A 16,441-nucleotide genomic window follows, 5' to 3' on the forward strand; every position below is an offset into this window, starting at 1 on the left:
CCGGCACAGTAGCAGGCTAGCAGTTGCGGAACGAGCGCCACCAACCCGAGACGTGAAGCGAGTGACGCCGCGGCGGGCGCGGGGTCGGGGGCGGCCGCCGGCCGCCGGCCGCCGCACTACAGCGACCTCCATGTGGGGACGGCGGAGCCCTGGATACCTCGTGGCCGACCCCCACTGGCGCCGTCTTCTCCTGACTCCACGACATTGGTGAGCCACCGCAACCCTAGTAGTGGGAAAAAAATCGCAGCTTTGCTTCACCGCGACATTGGTGTGGTGGTCATAGTTTTTTTTTTTTTTGAACGTATATTTCTATTCGTGCGATTGATCGAGGAATTGAAAAATGATTGCACGTTGTTGCTTCCCCGCGATGTGGTGCGGTAGTGAACGGAGAAGTAAAGCTTGAAACAGAATGCTGACGACGTCCCTGTCCGTTCCTATCTTCCTTTCGCGTCATCATCTTCTTCTTCTTGGCTAGCTTTGCTTCCACTCGTGCAACTCCTTTTTGTGCAAATTGTTAGTTCCGTAACGTCGTGTGTGTACATATATATTTGATGCCTCTTTGTGTTTGAGCTGTGGCTTCGCTCGTAGCTCACACAATGAGCGTGCAGAGAGCCAATGGCGCTTCCTTGCTCCATGCACTAGTTGTTGTGTGCGCCCTGTGCTGGGCATTGTCTTCTTGGTGTGCGGAGGGGCAGAACCCAAATGGTCAGCTGAGTGTGGATGCCTCGCCGCAGAATGCTAGGAAGATCCCTGATAAGATGTTTGGTATCTTTTTTGAGGTGTGAGTCAGGCTACAATTGTCTTATCAGTTAGAAGCAGCCATCATCTGGTGGCACATCAACAGTTCAAATTCTGAAACAAATTTTTATTTTTATTTTTATGCTCTGATGGTTATCCTGAGAAAAGATGGTAATTCAGATAAGTTTTTGGTTGTACCTGTAGGAGATCAACCATGCTGGAGCTGGTGGGTTGTGGGCAGAGCTTGTAAGCAACAGAGGTACTGAAAAAAGCAGCTCTTACTTGCTTGTATACCTGTACCTGTTACTTAATTCTCCACTTCTCCCTTTGTTTTGCTTAATTCGTGTAAACTCTCACAAAGTTATCTCCAGGATTCGAGGCCGGTGGGCCTAATACACCTTCCAATATTGATCCATGGCTGATCATTGGGGATGAATCAAGTGTCATTGTTGGAACTTGGAACTGATCGGACATCATGCTTTGAACGTAACCCGGTTGCACTTCAGATGGAAGTTCTTTGTGCTTCTAAAAAAACTAATGCCTGCCCATCAGGAGGTGTTGGGGTCTATAATCCTGGTTACTGGGGCATGGTATGATATTTCCATGTATACATGATTTTGTTTTTGGAACAACTATACACATTGGAGGATTTGGAGCTGACGTGTTGTTTTCCTGTCCTAAGAAATTCCATGACTGTTTTCTACCTTGCTCTGTCTGATCTGTTTCATTTCTCTTTCCCAGAACATTGAAAAAGGAAAGGTTTATAAGGTGAGCCTGCATATTAGGTCATCAGATGCAGTGTCCTTGACTGTTTCCTTGACAAGCTCCGATGGTCTACAAAAACTTGCTGCTCATACCATCACATAATGTTTTCTGCTGTTAATGTTAGCATCAATGGATGCATATATTATCATGTAATGTTTACAGTATTCTGTTGTCATTTCCTGCAATTTGTTTATGCTTGTACGATTTCAGGATGTTGTTAATGGCATAGAGTTTGCTAGGGGAGGACCCAAGACAACTTGGGGTTCAGTTCGTGCAGCAATGGGACACCCAGAACCATTTAAGCTTGATTATGTTTCAATAGGAAATCAAGAATGCTGGATGCTGTACTACAGAGGTTGGTAATTCAGTTCAGCTGTGTGCTCTTTATTTCTAGTTTCTCAACAAGAGCTAATTTACAAAGCGACAGAGTTCAGAAGGTTGCATTTTCGAAGGAAGGAAACAAACAAATTTGAACTTCATTTATTTATGGCACTCCTACACTTAAATGGTAGACCAGCTAATTTATAGTTGTAGTGCATTACACACGAACTCACATGATTTGGCATATTTGTTTTTTTTTTCTTGGACAACGCAGGAGAGTTGCGTGTCATTTCATTAAGAAGAAAAAAATATATACGAAGAGGAGAAGGGGTGGGGTGGGTGGGGGGGGGGGGGGGGGGGGGGCGTTAGACCCTCCCAGAACATACAACTCCGACCAATTTGGCATATTTGTATATCAATTCTTTTTATGCATATCCAGTTTAGGTTCTACTTTTTAGTCATTTGCGTTTGATGTTTAAGGAGATAATTCAGTGTGCTCTTTATGTTCTGTACGCATAAAACAGGAAACGCTCATGCTCTTTTGTTTTTCATTTTACAGGAAACTACCAAAAGTTTTATTCTGCAGTTAAATCTGCCTACCCAGACATCAACATTATATCAAGTTGTGATAGGCCAACTATTTCTCCATCCAACCCTGCCGATCTTTATGATGTTCATGTAATGTCTCAATGCTATGTTCCTTGCTTGCTTGAGCAAATTTTTCGTCATGGTTGACAAAAACATAATCTTCTGCCTCAGGGCTACACCTCTTTGAGTAATATGTTTTCAAAAGCTAGTATGTTTGACAACACACAACGTGGAGCGCCGAAGGTTTTGTTCTGATGCTCTCTGTATATCTGCAATGATTTATGCCGAAACTTACACATTGAAATGACGGGAAACACTTTGACTGTTTAGGCAATTGTTAGTGAGTACGCTGTGACTGGGAACGATGCTGGCAAAGGAACACTGGTAACAGCACTGGCAGAAGCTGCATTTCTCATTGGATTGGAAAGGAAGAGGCTAGCTGTACTATACCCTTGCTTCCTCATTTTAGAGTTCTGCCATATAACCATTTCTCAGATTTGTGTTGCTGGTGGCTGCCAAAATTAATGAATGATACTAAATTTTCGATTAAGAAATCATATTGCAGATATAACTGTCTCTGTTCTACTGTAGTGATGTGGTTGAGATGGCAAGCTGTGCACCCCTTTTTGTAAATGACAATGATCGCAGTTAAGGACTCAACACCTTAAGGGAGTGGCTAAGTGACATGGCACAATACTACTATCTTTCCAGTTTCCACTGAATATGAACAGAATCCAGCATTCTATTATTCAGCTGATTTCGGCCTGTGTGCAAATATAAGAACTATTCAGCCTTTTTATCCTGTTATCATTTTAACTTCATGATTGTTTCCTTCTGCTATGACTTTCAACAATCCACATAATTTGAAAAGAGAATGTGTGAAATTAGGTGGAACCCAGATGCCATTGTCTTCAACTCGTGGCAGCACTATGGGTGTCCCAACTATTGGATGCTACACTTCTTCAAGGAATCTAGTGGCGCCACCCTTCATCCTACAGCAATTCAGATCTCCAACTTTGATCAGCTGGTTGCGTCTGCCATCACTTGGCAGAATGCTAAAGACAGGAGCACTTACCTTAGGATAAAGGTTACTAATCTTGTTCTTTCCACGCATGATCAATCAGCTCCAGCAAATACTGATGCTGTAAAAAGAAGAGAACTAACAAGCATGGTGGCAATCCATTTGCAGGTGGTCAACTTCGGCAACCAAGCTGTGGATCTCAACATATCTGTCGCGCAACTACCCACCGGCATCAAGAAGTCTGGATCGAAGCAGACGGTTCTAACATCCAGCAGCCCGCTTGACGAGAACTCCTTCCAGCAGCCAGAGAAGGTTAGTATCAGTCAGTGACTGAAAAAACAAAATCACTGCAAGCAATGAATGGTTACAGATAGCTGTGGAAGTAAACCCTAGCAAGTACAACGCAAAGACTGTTTGGTGAAATGAGCTGTGCAGGTGGCGCCAGTGTTGAGCCCAATGGTGAACGCGGGGCAGCAGATGGGCGCGTCCGTGGGGCCGTACTCCATCACCTCGTTTGACCTGCTGCTGGAGCCGAACAAGCATGACATCATTTGAACTGTCAACTGAAGAGGCAAAATGAACAAAGAGGAGGAAAGAACAGATAGATGCTAGTACTAGTTGTATTCTTCAGATATGGATCTGTGCTGCTCAAGTTGGTGTCGTAGACGTGTACTGTATTTGCAAGAAATAAGTGTGATTGGCATTAAGATATATACCAATGGGCACCATTCGTAGAAGATCACTTATTTTTCACCCGATCCTGTGCTATTACTGTTAAGCAACGTTGAATGGAGGATTACAGAGTAGCTTGTATCCTGTTGCATGATCACTTGATTCGTAGTGGATCAGTTGTGAAATCGATTGCTGCAGAGAACAAGCTCAGTGGGGAAAACAACCTGAGCAGAGCAGAATCCGTTGTAGTCTAGCTGGTTAGGGTACTCGGCTCTCACCCGAGAGACTCGGCTCTATTTTTCTGTTTATTTCTTGTTCTTGCCAGATCGCGTGCCAAGCTCGCCGCTTTATTAAAAATAGAGTTAAATGCACCTTTTTTCTGTTTATTTCTTGTTCTTGCCAGATCGCGTGACAAGCTCGCCGCTTTATTAAAAATAGAGTTGAATGCGCAAGAGGCCCATTAACTTGTAACGAGATTTCAGTTAGGTTCATCAACTTTCAAAGTGGCTTTTTAGATCTATAAACTTTGTATGCCGTATCACTTAGGTCTATACCTCTCTACGTTCGCTTCTCATGCTGATATGGCACGATGAATAGGCTCGATGAAGCAGCCATTTGCCAATGCATTTTGTCAAACAGACTGCAGGCGCACGAGTAGGCGCCATTGCCGCCGCTGCGGGCACGCTGGCGAGCTGCTGCTGCGGCCATGACATCTCGCTCCTCATGGCGCACCTGGCACGCCACCGCGCTAGCCTCGCCTGGCACCTTCATGGCCAACGCCCTGCTCGCAGGCACGGTGATCTGGTGTGCATCCGATGTTCGGCGCCGAGGCAGTGGCGCTCGCCCACAAGTTGTTTGACGAAATGCATTCTCAAGAGCTGCTTTAGATTTTTTTTAGCAGAAAGAGTTGTTGTAGATGGACAAGTGAGCAAGTCAGCAGGCCTCATCAGCATAAGAAGCCAACATGAAGAGATATGGATCTAAGTGATACGACATATAAAATTTATGGATCCAAAAAACCACTTTAGAAGTTATGGACATAACTGAAATATTTTCGTAAGTTAATAGACCTCTGGTGCATTTAACTCTTAAAGATATATAAACGAACAACCCGGAGATGGACAAGCAGCAAGGTGAGGTGGCAAAGGCTGATGGTGTCGTCACGCCACTCGACGACATGCAGTCTGTTCGTTTGGGCTTGTTTGGCTGATAAGCCATGGCTGAAAGTACCGTTGACTGATTTGATGTGAGAGAAAAATACTGTTCGTTAGCTGAAAAAGTATGACTTATAAGCCAAACAAGTCCAAGCGAACAGGGCGATGGTGACCAGCTGCCACCTGCCCAGGAAGCTTCCTGTACAGGCCGTGGCATTCCCTCCTGTTTGTTTTGTTCGAATGGCAGGTCGCGCTGTTTTCAATACATGCATGTATTTCACAAATGGGAGGTACACACGCGCTGGCAGTAAAAATCCTGACTCCTTGGCACCTTTTCAAATTATAAGTCGCTTTGACCGTTTTGATACATCCAATTTATTATGTATCTAGACAGTATATATTATGTTTAGATACATAGCAAATTTAATATATCAAAAAAGTCAAAGAGACATAATTTGGAACGGATGTAGTACTATCGAATAACCTATGCTCAGCCATATGTTTTACACGCAAGTGAACATCACTGCCTGCTTTGACTATATTCTTATTGCAGGAACAACAATATCAAGGTAACTATAAAAAAAACCACCAACGAATAACATACACAACACAAGAAGGAATCGGCTATTGAGTCAAGGTATAAACTCCAACGATGGAGGTTGTCAGGTCGTCGTTGCTCACCAAACAATGCACCAAGTGGCAATGCTCTGAAGATCTCTATTCCACATGTGACTATTAGGCACTGAGTCGAGATTTGACAAACGACAGCCGTGATATACATCATCGAGCACATTCGGATCCAATCGTCGTCTGCTAACACCCCTTGAGGGGAGGAAACCTCAAGGAGGGGAGGACCGATGGTTAGAGAACCAGAAGATTAAATCAAGAGAGTAGACCATGGTCTCGCTAACTGGGCCTATGGTGAGATGATTTAATCAAGGATCCCGGAGGACGTCAGAGCAAAGACACTGGCAGTAGAACCATCCTGCAAATAGCCACCCATATAGGAAGTGCAAACAAAAAGACCCTGCAGAAGAGTTGTGGTTAAGTCTAACATGACCCTCTGCGGCAACGCCTAAAAGTTAGGCGTGAAGTCGATGCCGCTGCCATCACCAGCCCCAGAGAACCGAAGCTAGGTTTTCGTCCAGAGATACCCTAGAGTTATAGGGGTGGAGAGGCTACAACGACGCCACGAGGGGTTAGGGAGGCACAACATTGGACAAGCAATCCACCCCAAAGATGCAAGCCTTGCCTAGTGCCCATGAATGAGGACTCAAAGGCGTCACAATGATCATCCACGATCACTCCACCTACTACGTCTTTTTCGACTACACCAACGAAGAGCCCAAGGCCACGTCAAGGGTCAAGCCACTGAAAGCGAAGTCATGAAAACTTGGCAAACTATTGTTTTTCTAAATAAATGTCACCCGGTGCCGGTCCAAAAAAATACTGAGGAGACAAAAAAATTATGACCCTGGTGCAACGCATGGGCATATGTCTGGTAATTAATTAAAGGCGGCCTGCCCAGTTGTTTTCATATTTATTTTTTCTAATATTAAATAAATATTTTTTTTCTATCACTTCTAAAAACCTTCCTTTGTCACAAGAGCGACAGAACATGTCTATCTCTTTCCGCAAAAAAAAAAGAGCATGTCTATCTCATAGTCATAATGGCACCTGGCCTGTGTGTTGTGTCTTATCTCATCTTTTTTTTTTTTTGCGAATGTATCGTGTCTCATCTATGGGCATGTTTGGTAGAGCCCCATCTAATTCTAATTTTCTATGGAAGCCGATTCTCTCGTAAAAGTGATTCTGTGGCTGAAAGTGGTTCTATTTGATTCTTTAGCATAAACTCTCAAAATCACGATGGAGAATCACTTCACAAAATCAGAAGAAGCTATTTTTTTAGCTCTCAGCCTCTTAGTTCATTTTAAGAAATCACTCCACATAATAAGCAGAGAATCACTTTTCTCTGATAAACTGTTTGAAAGAGCTCATACTGGATTCAACGGAGAAGAATCAGCTCTGGGGAACTCTGTTAAACAGGGCCTGTGCATGCATCATCTCCGTGCCTCCATATATCAGCAATGGCATGTCTTTGGTGATATTGAAACAAGAACAATTTCCATTTATATCTAAAAAATAAGCGCTGTCATGTAGGCATCTAGGGTTAATACGTGACACTGCCGTGATTTCTTATGAACATCACGATGTGATGCAGTCCAGACGTGACAGCGATATGATTGCCACATTGCCTTCTTTTTTTTTCAAGACAGTCTCCATGCCGTTGTCGGTGGCAATGTCCTCGTCCAAAAGCTATACTCGATCGACCGAGCTACGTAATTAAAACATGTTTTATTGGAGCCCTACAAAAGTTGCGTGGTCCAGTCACCGTCGCCTCATCCAACCAAGGTCGATCAAAATCGAACGTCCGAGATTATTACCTGGATCAGAAAACCTTTTCATTTCTCTTTGTTTGTGATGATGACCTGAAAACTTTTAAAAAAGCCTGGCTAGCTATTTTTTTCTAAATAAATGCCAACTGGTCCATGGCGTTTTTAAAGAAGAGCGAGCCAGCATGCATGCCAGTCACGTCCAACGTCCACTTACTCCCAACGTCTTTTATTTTAAAAATGTCGTTCTCATTAAGTTAAACATACTTATTTTGATCAAATATATTAAAAAAATATTAGTATTTATGGTATATAGTTAGTATGATTAGATAGGTCGTTCGATCTATTTTTATAATAAAATTATTTGGAGATATAAATATTACCAATATTTTCTATAAATTTGGTCAAACTTTGACTGACATAAATACCATAGTGACACTTAAAAAGAGATAGAGGGAGTACATAAACAACAATTATTGTATCTAGTACGTGATACTACACAAAACAAATTTATTTATTTATTTATTTTAAAAAGGGTGTGGTCGTCCTAACTTTGTGTATGTCACCGGACTTGAATCGCCGTTACACAAGACTCATCTCTAAGCCCTCTTTGAATGCATATTTTTTTCCTGTTTTCTACATTTTTTTTGATTCATGTAAAAATTCATTATAATTTTTGTAAATTTTTTGCATTCCAAAGAGATTTGTAGCGGCATTGGTTTGCTACTGGATGTGGTGAGAGTCGGTTCATCTAACTTAAGTTAGAGAAATTTGAATTGTTGAATGGTTGGACTAAAATTTAATTTAAATAAGTTAAGTCTTAAGTTAGGGGAGACTGGTTCGGTGATGCGGCGACGAGATGGCTTGTCCCAACAAGGCAACAATGTTTGCCTTGTAGTCCCGAGTGCCTTGCCAACAATGCTAATGTGGTTTGGTGGGGTCCTCGTTTTATTTGACGTGTTGCTTGTCCTGCGTGCCAATGTACGCCCGCACCACCTGCGCGTTAGGAAAGGAAGCTTCCTAGCAGGTGGTGCAGGTAGCCGTATGCAATGTAAGCTCATTGTATTAATACATATACCAATTAATTAAGGGTATGCTCAGTTGTATTCTCGTATCTATATTTTTCTAATACTAAAATAAATATTTTTTTTCTATCGCTTCTAAAACCTTCCTTTCTCACAAGAGCAACAGAACATGTCTATCTCGTAGGTGTAACGACACCTGGCCCGTGTCCGTGCCTTCATATATAATCATTGTCATGTCTTTGGTGAGGTTGAAGTCGGAACAATTTTCATTATCTAAAAAATAAGCGTTCTCACGTGGACATCTAGGATCAATACATCACATTGTCGTGATTTCTTATGAACATCTCAATGTGATACAGTTCAGACGTGACAGGGATTGCCCCATTAACTTCTTCTTTTTTCCTCCAAAGCAAACATGATCTAATCAGGACCTAAACACCGCATCCACCGCGTTGTTGGTGGCAATGTCCTCGTCCAAGAGCTACTCGATCGAGTTACGTAAAACATGTTTGCCCTACCCCTACGAAAGTTGCCTAGTTTTGTCACCTTTGCTTCATCCAAACCACAGTCAATCAAAATCTGACGCATAAGATTATTGCTTGCATCAGACAACTTTCTCATTTCTTTTAGTTTGTGATGATGAGCTGAAAACTTAAAAAAAAAAACTTGACTAACTATTTGTTTTTCTAAATAAATGACAACTGGTGCCTGTCCATGGCGTTTTTAAAGAAGAGCGAGCCAGCAAGCATGCCAGTCACGTACAGCATTCACTTACATTACATAAACAACTGAATCGGTACGTCACTAAAAAAACAAATTTATTTATTTTAAAAAGGGTGCAATCGTCTTAGCTTTGTGTTGTATATCTCGCGGAACTTGAATCGTACACAAGACTCATTTCTAAGCCCTCTCTGCATGCGGGATTTTTTTTTTCTGTTTTCTGTACTTTTTAATTTGTCTGTGAAAATAAACTGATTCATGCAAAATTCATGTATAATTTCTGTGAATTTTCTGTATTCCAAATGGATTCTTAGCGGTGTTATGCTGCCAGTGAGAATCGGTTCATCTAACTTAAGTTAGAGGAACACGAGTCGTTGAATGGTAACCTAAAATCTAATTTAATTAAGTTAGACTTAAGTTAGAGGAGACTGGTCCGATGGTGCGGCGACGAGACCTACCTTGTGTTGACAAGGCAACAATGCTGCCCTTGCAATCCCGAGTCCGGCCAACAATATAATGCTGACGTGGTTTGGTGGGTTCTCATTTTGTTCGTTGCCTTGAGTGCTCAGATGTACGCACCATCCACGTTAGGAGAGGAAGCTTCCTAGCAGGTGGTGCAGGTCATTTTATGCAATGCAAGTCTATAGATTTATATATGATACATAGACCAATTAATTAAAGGCATGCTCAGTTATATTTTAATTTTAATTTTTCCAATACAAAAATAAATGAAGTTTTTTTTTCTATCGTTTCTAAAATCTTCCTTTCTCACAAGAGCAACAGAACATGTTTATTTCGTAGTCGTAACGACACCTGGTCCTCGTTTTGTTTGACGTGCTGCCTGCCCTGCGCTCGGATGTAGGCATCACCTGCACTTCAGGAGAGGAAGCTTCCTAGCAGGTTGTCGTATGCAATGCATGCCCATAGATTTATATGATACACAGACTAATTAAAGTGTGCGTTCGGTTGTATTCGTATTTATCTTTTTTTAATACTAAAATAAATAAAGTTTTTTTTTCTCTCTATCGCTTCTAAAGCCTTCTTTTCTCACAAGAGCAACAGACCATGTCTATCTCATAGTCGTAACGACACCAGGCCTGTGTCGTGTTCAATAACAGAACACTAGAGGTTGTTGCTTGGGTTAGACAAGTTTCTCAAGATCTGAACCAAAAGGCCCCTAAGGTTGTTCCATGCTTGGTACGGACGAACGGCCGGTTCAATATATAAGAGATGCAATGCATTCCATAGAGAATGTATATATGAGCAGCAATTTGGATGTACCTGCCAGAGCTAGATGAGGGTATATTATATTCTTTGTACTTAGGACTAGCGCATGAGATCCTCATTCGTGCCTAGCATATACTCCTACACCCCTCCAGCACCAAGCGGTGGCCATATGCAAATAAATACTGTAAAGTTAATTAGCATCATGTGAAAAAAAATATATATCGTCGTTTGCAACAGCACAATGCAATGGTACCTCTTGTATATTATTCTGCTGATTACGCTTAGCTTGCATTGCGCTCCTAATATCAGTCCTAACTGCCAAGCGTCTCTGATTGCGTCCGTCTCAAACAAACAACAAAAATGATCAGAGCAGGGAGGGAGGGGAGAAAAAAAGAGAGAATTCGTCCTCTGACCAATGAAGAGAAACTGATTGAATACTAGTTCAATTGCCGATTGGGTCTAGGCTAGCTAGGCACGATCGTGTTTTGCATTGCATAATAGTATATGGCAATGTCAATGGCAGCCAGGCCAGCAGTCCATATCAATTTTGAATGTTCCGGCTCCAGCATGCTAATCACGTACTGCATGTCCACCATCCATTATTCCAGCCGCGTAATAACAACAACAATAATAATAAAGCTAGCTAGTCTGGCGTTTCATCAAAAGAAATTAAAAGAGTGAAATGTAACCGTGGTGGATCTCTAAGCTGTCTTCTTACATTTTCATCTGGGTCCATGCATGAACTCTCAGATTGAGTGAGTGTGATCTATCATCGGATATACCGTTGATTTGAGATGTAACAATTAGTTAACGAAAGTGACTGATGGATAAGCAAGTCTTGACAAGGAGATGATAGAATCAAATTACCGTGGACACAAATAAAAAGTCACCGTGTATATAGTAATCATCTGATGGATGGCAATGGCACCACAGGACAGGCCTGCCGGCGCCCACAGACAAAAAAAAAAGGAAGTAGACAGGCACCTAAAAGGGAATGAAGTTGTCCAAGGTGCGTGAGATGGAGAAAGGAGCATGAGCATCCGAATCCGATCCATGGCAAAATTCGGAGCACCAACCGTACCATGATAGTAGTTGATAGGATAGGAGCACTCCGTTAACCAGCATCGATCGACCGACTTGTATGTGGTTTCCTCGGCTCCTCCGCGGTGTGCTCGTGTGGTTGCCTTGCCTGCCTCGCGTGGGCATGGCATGCTTTGTCGCCGGCTCGCCACAACGCAACCAAGCCGTCAACCTCTCTTCATCCTTCCTTCCTCGTAGTTTCCGACTCGTAACGCTCGTCTCTTGCAGACCTCCAAACCGCATGTCCTCCATATCTCTCCCGGCCGGCCCTCTTCTCTCTGCACGCGCTTCGTCCCTGACGACGACGACGACGACGCCGGCCGCTCGATCGCTCGCTTCTTCCCCGGCCGCAACCCAACCCAAGGTACACCTGATCGATCGACGTGAGCATTCCACTTTAATTTAGCCTGTAGTGGATTTCGATTAGTTCCACCGGCCGGCCCCTAGCCTGCTTGCTACATCGTCGTCGTCATTCGGCTGTCCCCTTCAGAAGCAGGAGCAGGTATGGCGGTAGGACCGACGTCCTTTTCATGCGAGTTTCTTGATTTCTTCTCCCTTCTGCTTCTTCGTCGCAGTACATACCTGTGCTGTGCCTGTGCGTGCGTGTTTCTTGGTTCCTGCTGTGCTGCTGGAGGATGAGACCTCCTGGGGTACAGCGATTTCATTTTCTCGTGCTTTCTTTCTTTTTTATTTTGACCCTTTTTCTAGCCTTGCTGCCGCGGAATTCTGACCAGCTCAGACTTGTGTTTGGTTTTGTATTCACCGCGAGACCGAGATTCAGTTTCATGTACGTGTTATTCACCCGGCCACGATGCCTGAGAAGTGAAAATAGCCTAGCCTGCTTGATATGCCTGCTGGAGACAACTGGATTATATTGAGATCAGATCGAGATAGATCCAATTCATCGAATTTCTTCCTAGCCTATGTGCTCTCTCTGTGTAATCAGTTGCCCGCGCCTACTTTTGGTTTATTCATTTCATTTACTTGTAAATGTATTTCTGATGCAGTTCGTGTTGTATTCTGTACTGACAAAGACTTTCACCTTTCGGATTATTGTATACCTCTATCTGCTATGTTCATATTCAGTTCTGTACAGATTTCCCTTTGCAATGCAGTACCACAGTTATTGTATATATGCTATGCCTGTCAATTCTGAATGCCAAATTACTATGCTTTCTGCACATCTCAATCTTTGCTCGTCTTTCAGGTGCAGCAGGCCTTTGAGAAGTAGCTAGCTAGTTTCAAGGCGCCTGGCAAAGACTGGCTTTAGAGCAGCAGGATGTACAGGGCTAAGAGGGCTGCTTCGCTCAAAGCAAAGCGCCGCGTTGGCAAGTATGAGCTCGGACGCACCATTGGGGAAGGAACATTTGCAAAGGTCCGGATCGCCAAGAACATGGAGAACGGGGATCATGTTGCTATCAAAATTCTTGACAAGGCAAAGGTTCACAAGAACAAACTAGCTGAACAGGTGAAGTGTTAAGACTCTGCATTCTATTTCCATAGATTTTCACTGCACGATTCAAAAAAAGTTATTTACAGTGAATTCCCTTCTGTTTGCGATATATATCTAGTGAGAAAAAAGATAATTACTGATCCCACCCTCTCAACTGTATGGCAGATTAGGAGGGAAATCTGTACAATGAAGTTAGTACAGCATCCCAATGTTGTTCGCCTGTATGAGGTAATAAAGCTTAAACTTTAAATGTAAAAATATATTATTTTTTCAGTATTACGTTTCTTGCATTGGAATGGGATGCACATCCAGGTCTACAGTTCATAACCATTTATTTGCATTGTTTTTGTTCCTTTTTTATAACAGGTGATGGGAAGTAAAACAAGGATTTACATTGTGCTGGAGTTTGTTATGGGTGGAGAGCTCCATGATATCATTGTAAGCACTGTTGTATCATTGCCAATGCTTCCTCTGTCTTTTGACCTTATTCTTTTCTCATCAATGATAATTTATATAGCATGCTAGTTGCTAGCTGCTTTTCCAGCCTAAACTTTGCATGAAGAGACATTTAACATTCCAAGCTTTATATATACAGCACGTTTGCTTCTTTTCTCTACATGACAGTTTGTGATTCACTGTCCAAATTCACAATCAGGCCACAAGTGGAAGATTGAAGGAGGAGGAAGCACGTAGATACTTTCAGCAGTTGATCAATGCTGTAGACTATTGCCACAGTAGGGGTGTATACCACAGAGACTTGAAGGTGCAGTATTGTTCATCCTTGATTCTGCTCTTTGTTTGTATCATCAGTTATGATCAAGGAAATAGTATGAAACTTAAATGTTGATATTTCTCATATGCAGCTAGAGAATCTGTTACTTGATGTTGCTGGAAACCTCAAGATTTCAGATTTCGGGTTAAGTGCTTTATCAGACCAAGTGAAGGTACTATCAGACAAGATACTACATAAATTATTGTGTTTTATTTCTTTCTGTTTCTTTCTTTCTTTCTTTTGGTTTCACTGCAGCAACAGCAACAACAACAACAACAACTGCATTTCACTAATTTACACCACAATCTTTAACTAATTCAATGCTAGCAGAATGATGGATTGCTGCATACTACATGTGGAACACCTAACTATGTTGCTCCAGAGGTGATATTTTTTTGTACATCTCTTCTTCTTTTTTTGTTTTAACCAGAAATAAGTTTGCCTAATACAGACTGATATCCAATATGTAGGTTATTGATGACAAAGGCTATGATGGTGCCCTTGCTGACCTTTGGTCTTGTGGGGTGATCCTTTTTGTGCTGCTCGCAGGATGTCTGCCTTTCGAGGATGACAACATCGCATCCCTTTATAAAAAGGTTTATACATGAAACTACTACTTCTTTGACCCCCCCCCCCCCCCCCCCCCCAAAAAAAAGGGGGGGGGGGACCCTGAAAACTGACATTTTAGGATACATTTTCTTTTATTTTTATCTCTGTTGCAGATATCAGAAGCTCAGTTTACATGTCCATCTTGGTTTTCTGCTGGAGCAAAGAGGCTGATCAACAGAATTCTGGATCCTAATCCTTCCACTGTAAGTCACTACTTAAATATGAATGTGGAAAAGAACAATTTTCATGAAGCACAAGTGACAGCTTGAAGTCAGTACTGGATGATTTTCAAGATGAACATTTTCACTATTAGATCACCACTGCTTGTCAGTGCCTGTGTTGCTTGTGGAATTCTATCTTACTTGGTTTTTTATTGTTACTTTAACAGCGGATTACAATTCCTCAAGTACAAAAAGATCCATGGTTTAAAAAAGGTTACAAGCAACCTGTTTTCGATAAAACATTTCAAGCTAGTCTAGATGATGTTGATGCTGCCTTTGGAGACTCAGAGGTGAATTAATTGATTAAACCAGCTTTTATCACTTTAAAGTATAAGCCTTTTGTGGTTGAAATAATATTATTAAGTTGACGGCGCCGTACATTTTTCAGGAACATCATGTGATTGAGGAAATTGAAGGGCAACCAGCCTCGATGAATGCATTTGAATTGATTTCAATGAACAAAGGGTTGAATCTGGATAATTTTTTTGAATCTGATAAGGTAAGGATATTTCAGTTTCAGTTGCAGAAGTGTGTATCATGAATCAGTTTATATCGCCTATATAATGTGTTTTACTAAACACATTTTCTACAAAACAGTCTGAAATGTGTAATTGTGCTGATGAGCTCAATTTTACTAATCTCTGACAGAAGTACAAGCGAGAAACACGATTCACATCACAGTGTCCTCCGAAAGAAATCATCAGTAGAATAGAAGAAGCTTCTAAGCCACTTGGGTTTGATGTCCAAAAGAAAAATTACAAGGTATGATGACAATCCTTGCCTCTATTCCTATTATCATTTTCTTCAAAAAAAAGATGTTCCTATTATCACAATAGCACTCTTGAACTAATCCTGCAAAGCTTGAAGCAAATTTGAGTATCAATAAATACAGTAATCTTTATCACCCCCTACCAACAACACATAATTTTTTTTCTCCCCCATTGTTCTTTTAGATGTTACTGGAAAACCCAACAGCAGGAAGAAAAGGAAATCTTAATGTTGAGACTGAGGTAAGGGAGAACACCCAGCGATAAGAAAAAACTTTGGAAATAAAAGAGAATTATTAATTGAGATATTATCCTGTGGCATGTTTAGGTTTTCCAAGTGGCTCCATCGCTTCATGTGGTTGAGCTCAAGAAGGCAAAGGGAGATACACTGGAGTTTCAAAATGTACTAATCTTACTCAAAATAGTTCAAATAATCAATTCAGTATCTAAACTAACATCTACCATTCACAGTTCTACAAAACTCTGTCCACGGAGCTGAAGGACGTCGTTTGGGCGTGTGATGATGAAATCGAAGACAGAAGCTCCTCGCCATGAAACAGTTGCAGGCTTTCAGGCTTACAGAACTTAGTGGGGGGCCGAGATGAGGAATATAGTGTTAGTTTTGCCTGTACATAGCTCTTGTTTGTTCCAACTCCAAAAGATAAGTTTAGTGCCCAGTGTACATATAGGCTTCGCTAGACAAATGCAGCAGAAGGTTTTCAGCGCCCAAGACCTGCCAATGATGGTCTGGAATGAATGAAGTGGTAGATGAAACATAGATCAGAAGGCTGGTTGAGTGGTTGCAGTGAAACACTGAATATGGTGTTGAGCTATTCATATTCATTGGTTCAATTTTCTCCAAATCTTTCTAGATAGAATGTTTGTTAGTTGGTGAAACTTCAGGAAGAAATGGAG

At 41.8% G+C, this 16,441-nt stretch overlaps 2 protein-coding genes across 6 annotated transcripts; both read left to right on the top strand.

The window, feature by feature from the left end:
• On the top strand, positions 1 to 4,209 carry LOC136547585 (alpha-L-arabinofuranosidase 1-like). Its single transcript, XM_066539548.1, has 12 exons — positions 1 to 207; positions 943 to 997; positions 1,110 to 1,328; positions 1,480 to 1,506; positions 1,714 to 1,858; positions 2,384 to 2,502; positions 2,584 to 2,655; positions 2,743 to 2,846; positions 3,004 to 3,057; positions 3,298 to 3,499; positions 3,602 to 3,745; positions 3,869 to 4,209. The coding sequence occupies exons 3-12, from the start codon at positions 1,170 to 1,172 to the stop codon at positions 3,986 to 3,988; spliced, it is 1,146 nt and encodes a 381-aa protein (XP_066395645.1). The 5' UTR covers positions 1 to 207; positions 943 to 997; positions 1,110 to 1,169; the 3' UTR covers positions 3,989 to 4,209.
• A 7,327-nt stretch (positions 4,210 to 11,536) lies between these two features.
• On the top strand, positions 11,537 to 16,381 carry LOC136542850 (CBL-interacting protein kinase 31-like). Of its 5 annotated transcripts, none has more exons than XM_066535486.1 (16): positions 11,537 to 11,859; positions 11,933 to 12,068; positions 12,912 to 13,172; positions 13,323 to 13,385; positions 13,524 to 13,595; positions 13,813 to 13,920; positions 14,021 to 14,101; positions 14,260 to 14,313; positions 14,400 to 14,525; positions 14,652 to 14,741; positions 14,927 to 15,049; positions 15,148 to 15,258; positions 15,408 to 15,521; positions 15,713 to 15,769; positions 15,855 to 15,929; positions 15,998 to 16,381. In XM_066535486.1, the coding sequence occupies exons 3-16, from the start codon at positions 12,984 to 12,986 to the stop codon at positions 16,079 to 16,081; spliced, it is 1,347 nt and encodes a 448-aa protein (XP_066391583.1). In that variant the 5' UTR covers positions 11,537 to 11,859; positions 11,933 to 12,068; positions 12,912 to 12,983; the 3' UTR covers positions 16,082 to 16,381. The 5 variants fall into 5 exon arrangements, with proteins under 5 accessions (XP_066391583.1, XP_066391584.1, XP_066391582.1 ...); XM_066535487.1 differs by having other exon boundaries at positions 11,537 to 11,763; XM_066535485.1 differs by having other exon boundaries at positions 11,537 to 12,068.
• Positions 16,382 to 16,441: the final 60 nt, after the last annotated feature.

This window comes from Miscanthus floridulus, chromosome 3, assembly GCF_019320115.1.
Source record: "Miscanthus floridulus cultivar M001 chromosome 3, ASM1932011v1, whole genome shotgun sequence".
In the NCBI taxonomy this organism is placed as follows: domain Eukaryota; kingdom Viridiplantae; phylum Streptophyta; class Magnoliopsida; order Poales; family Poaceae; genus Miscanthus; species Miscanthus floridulus.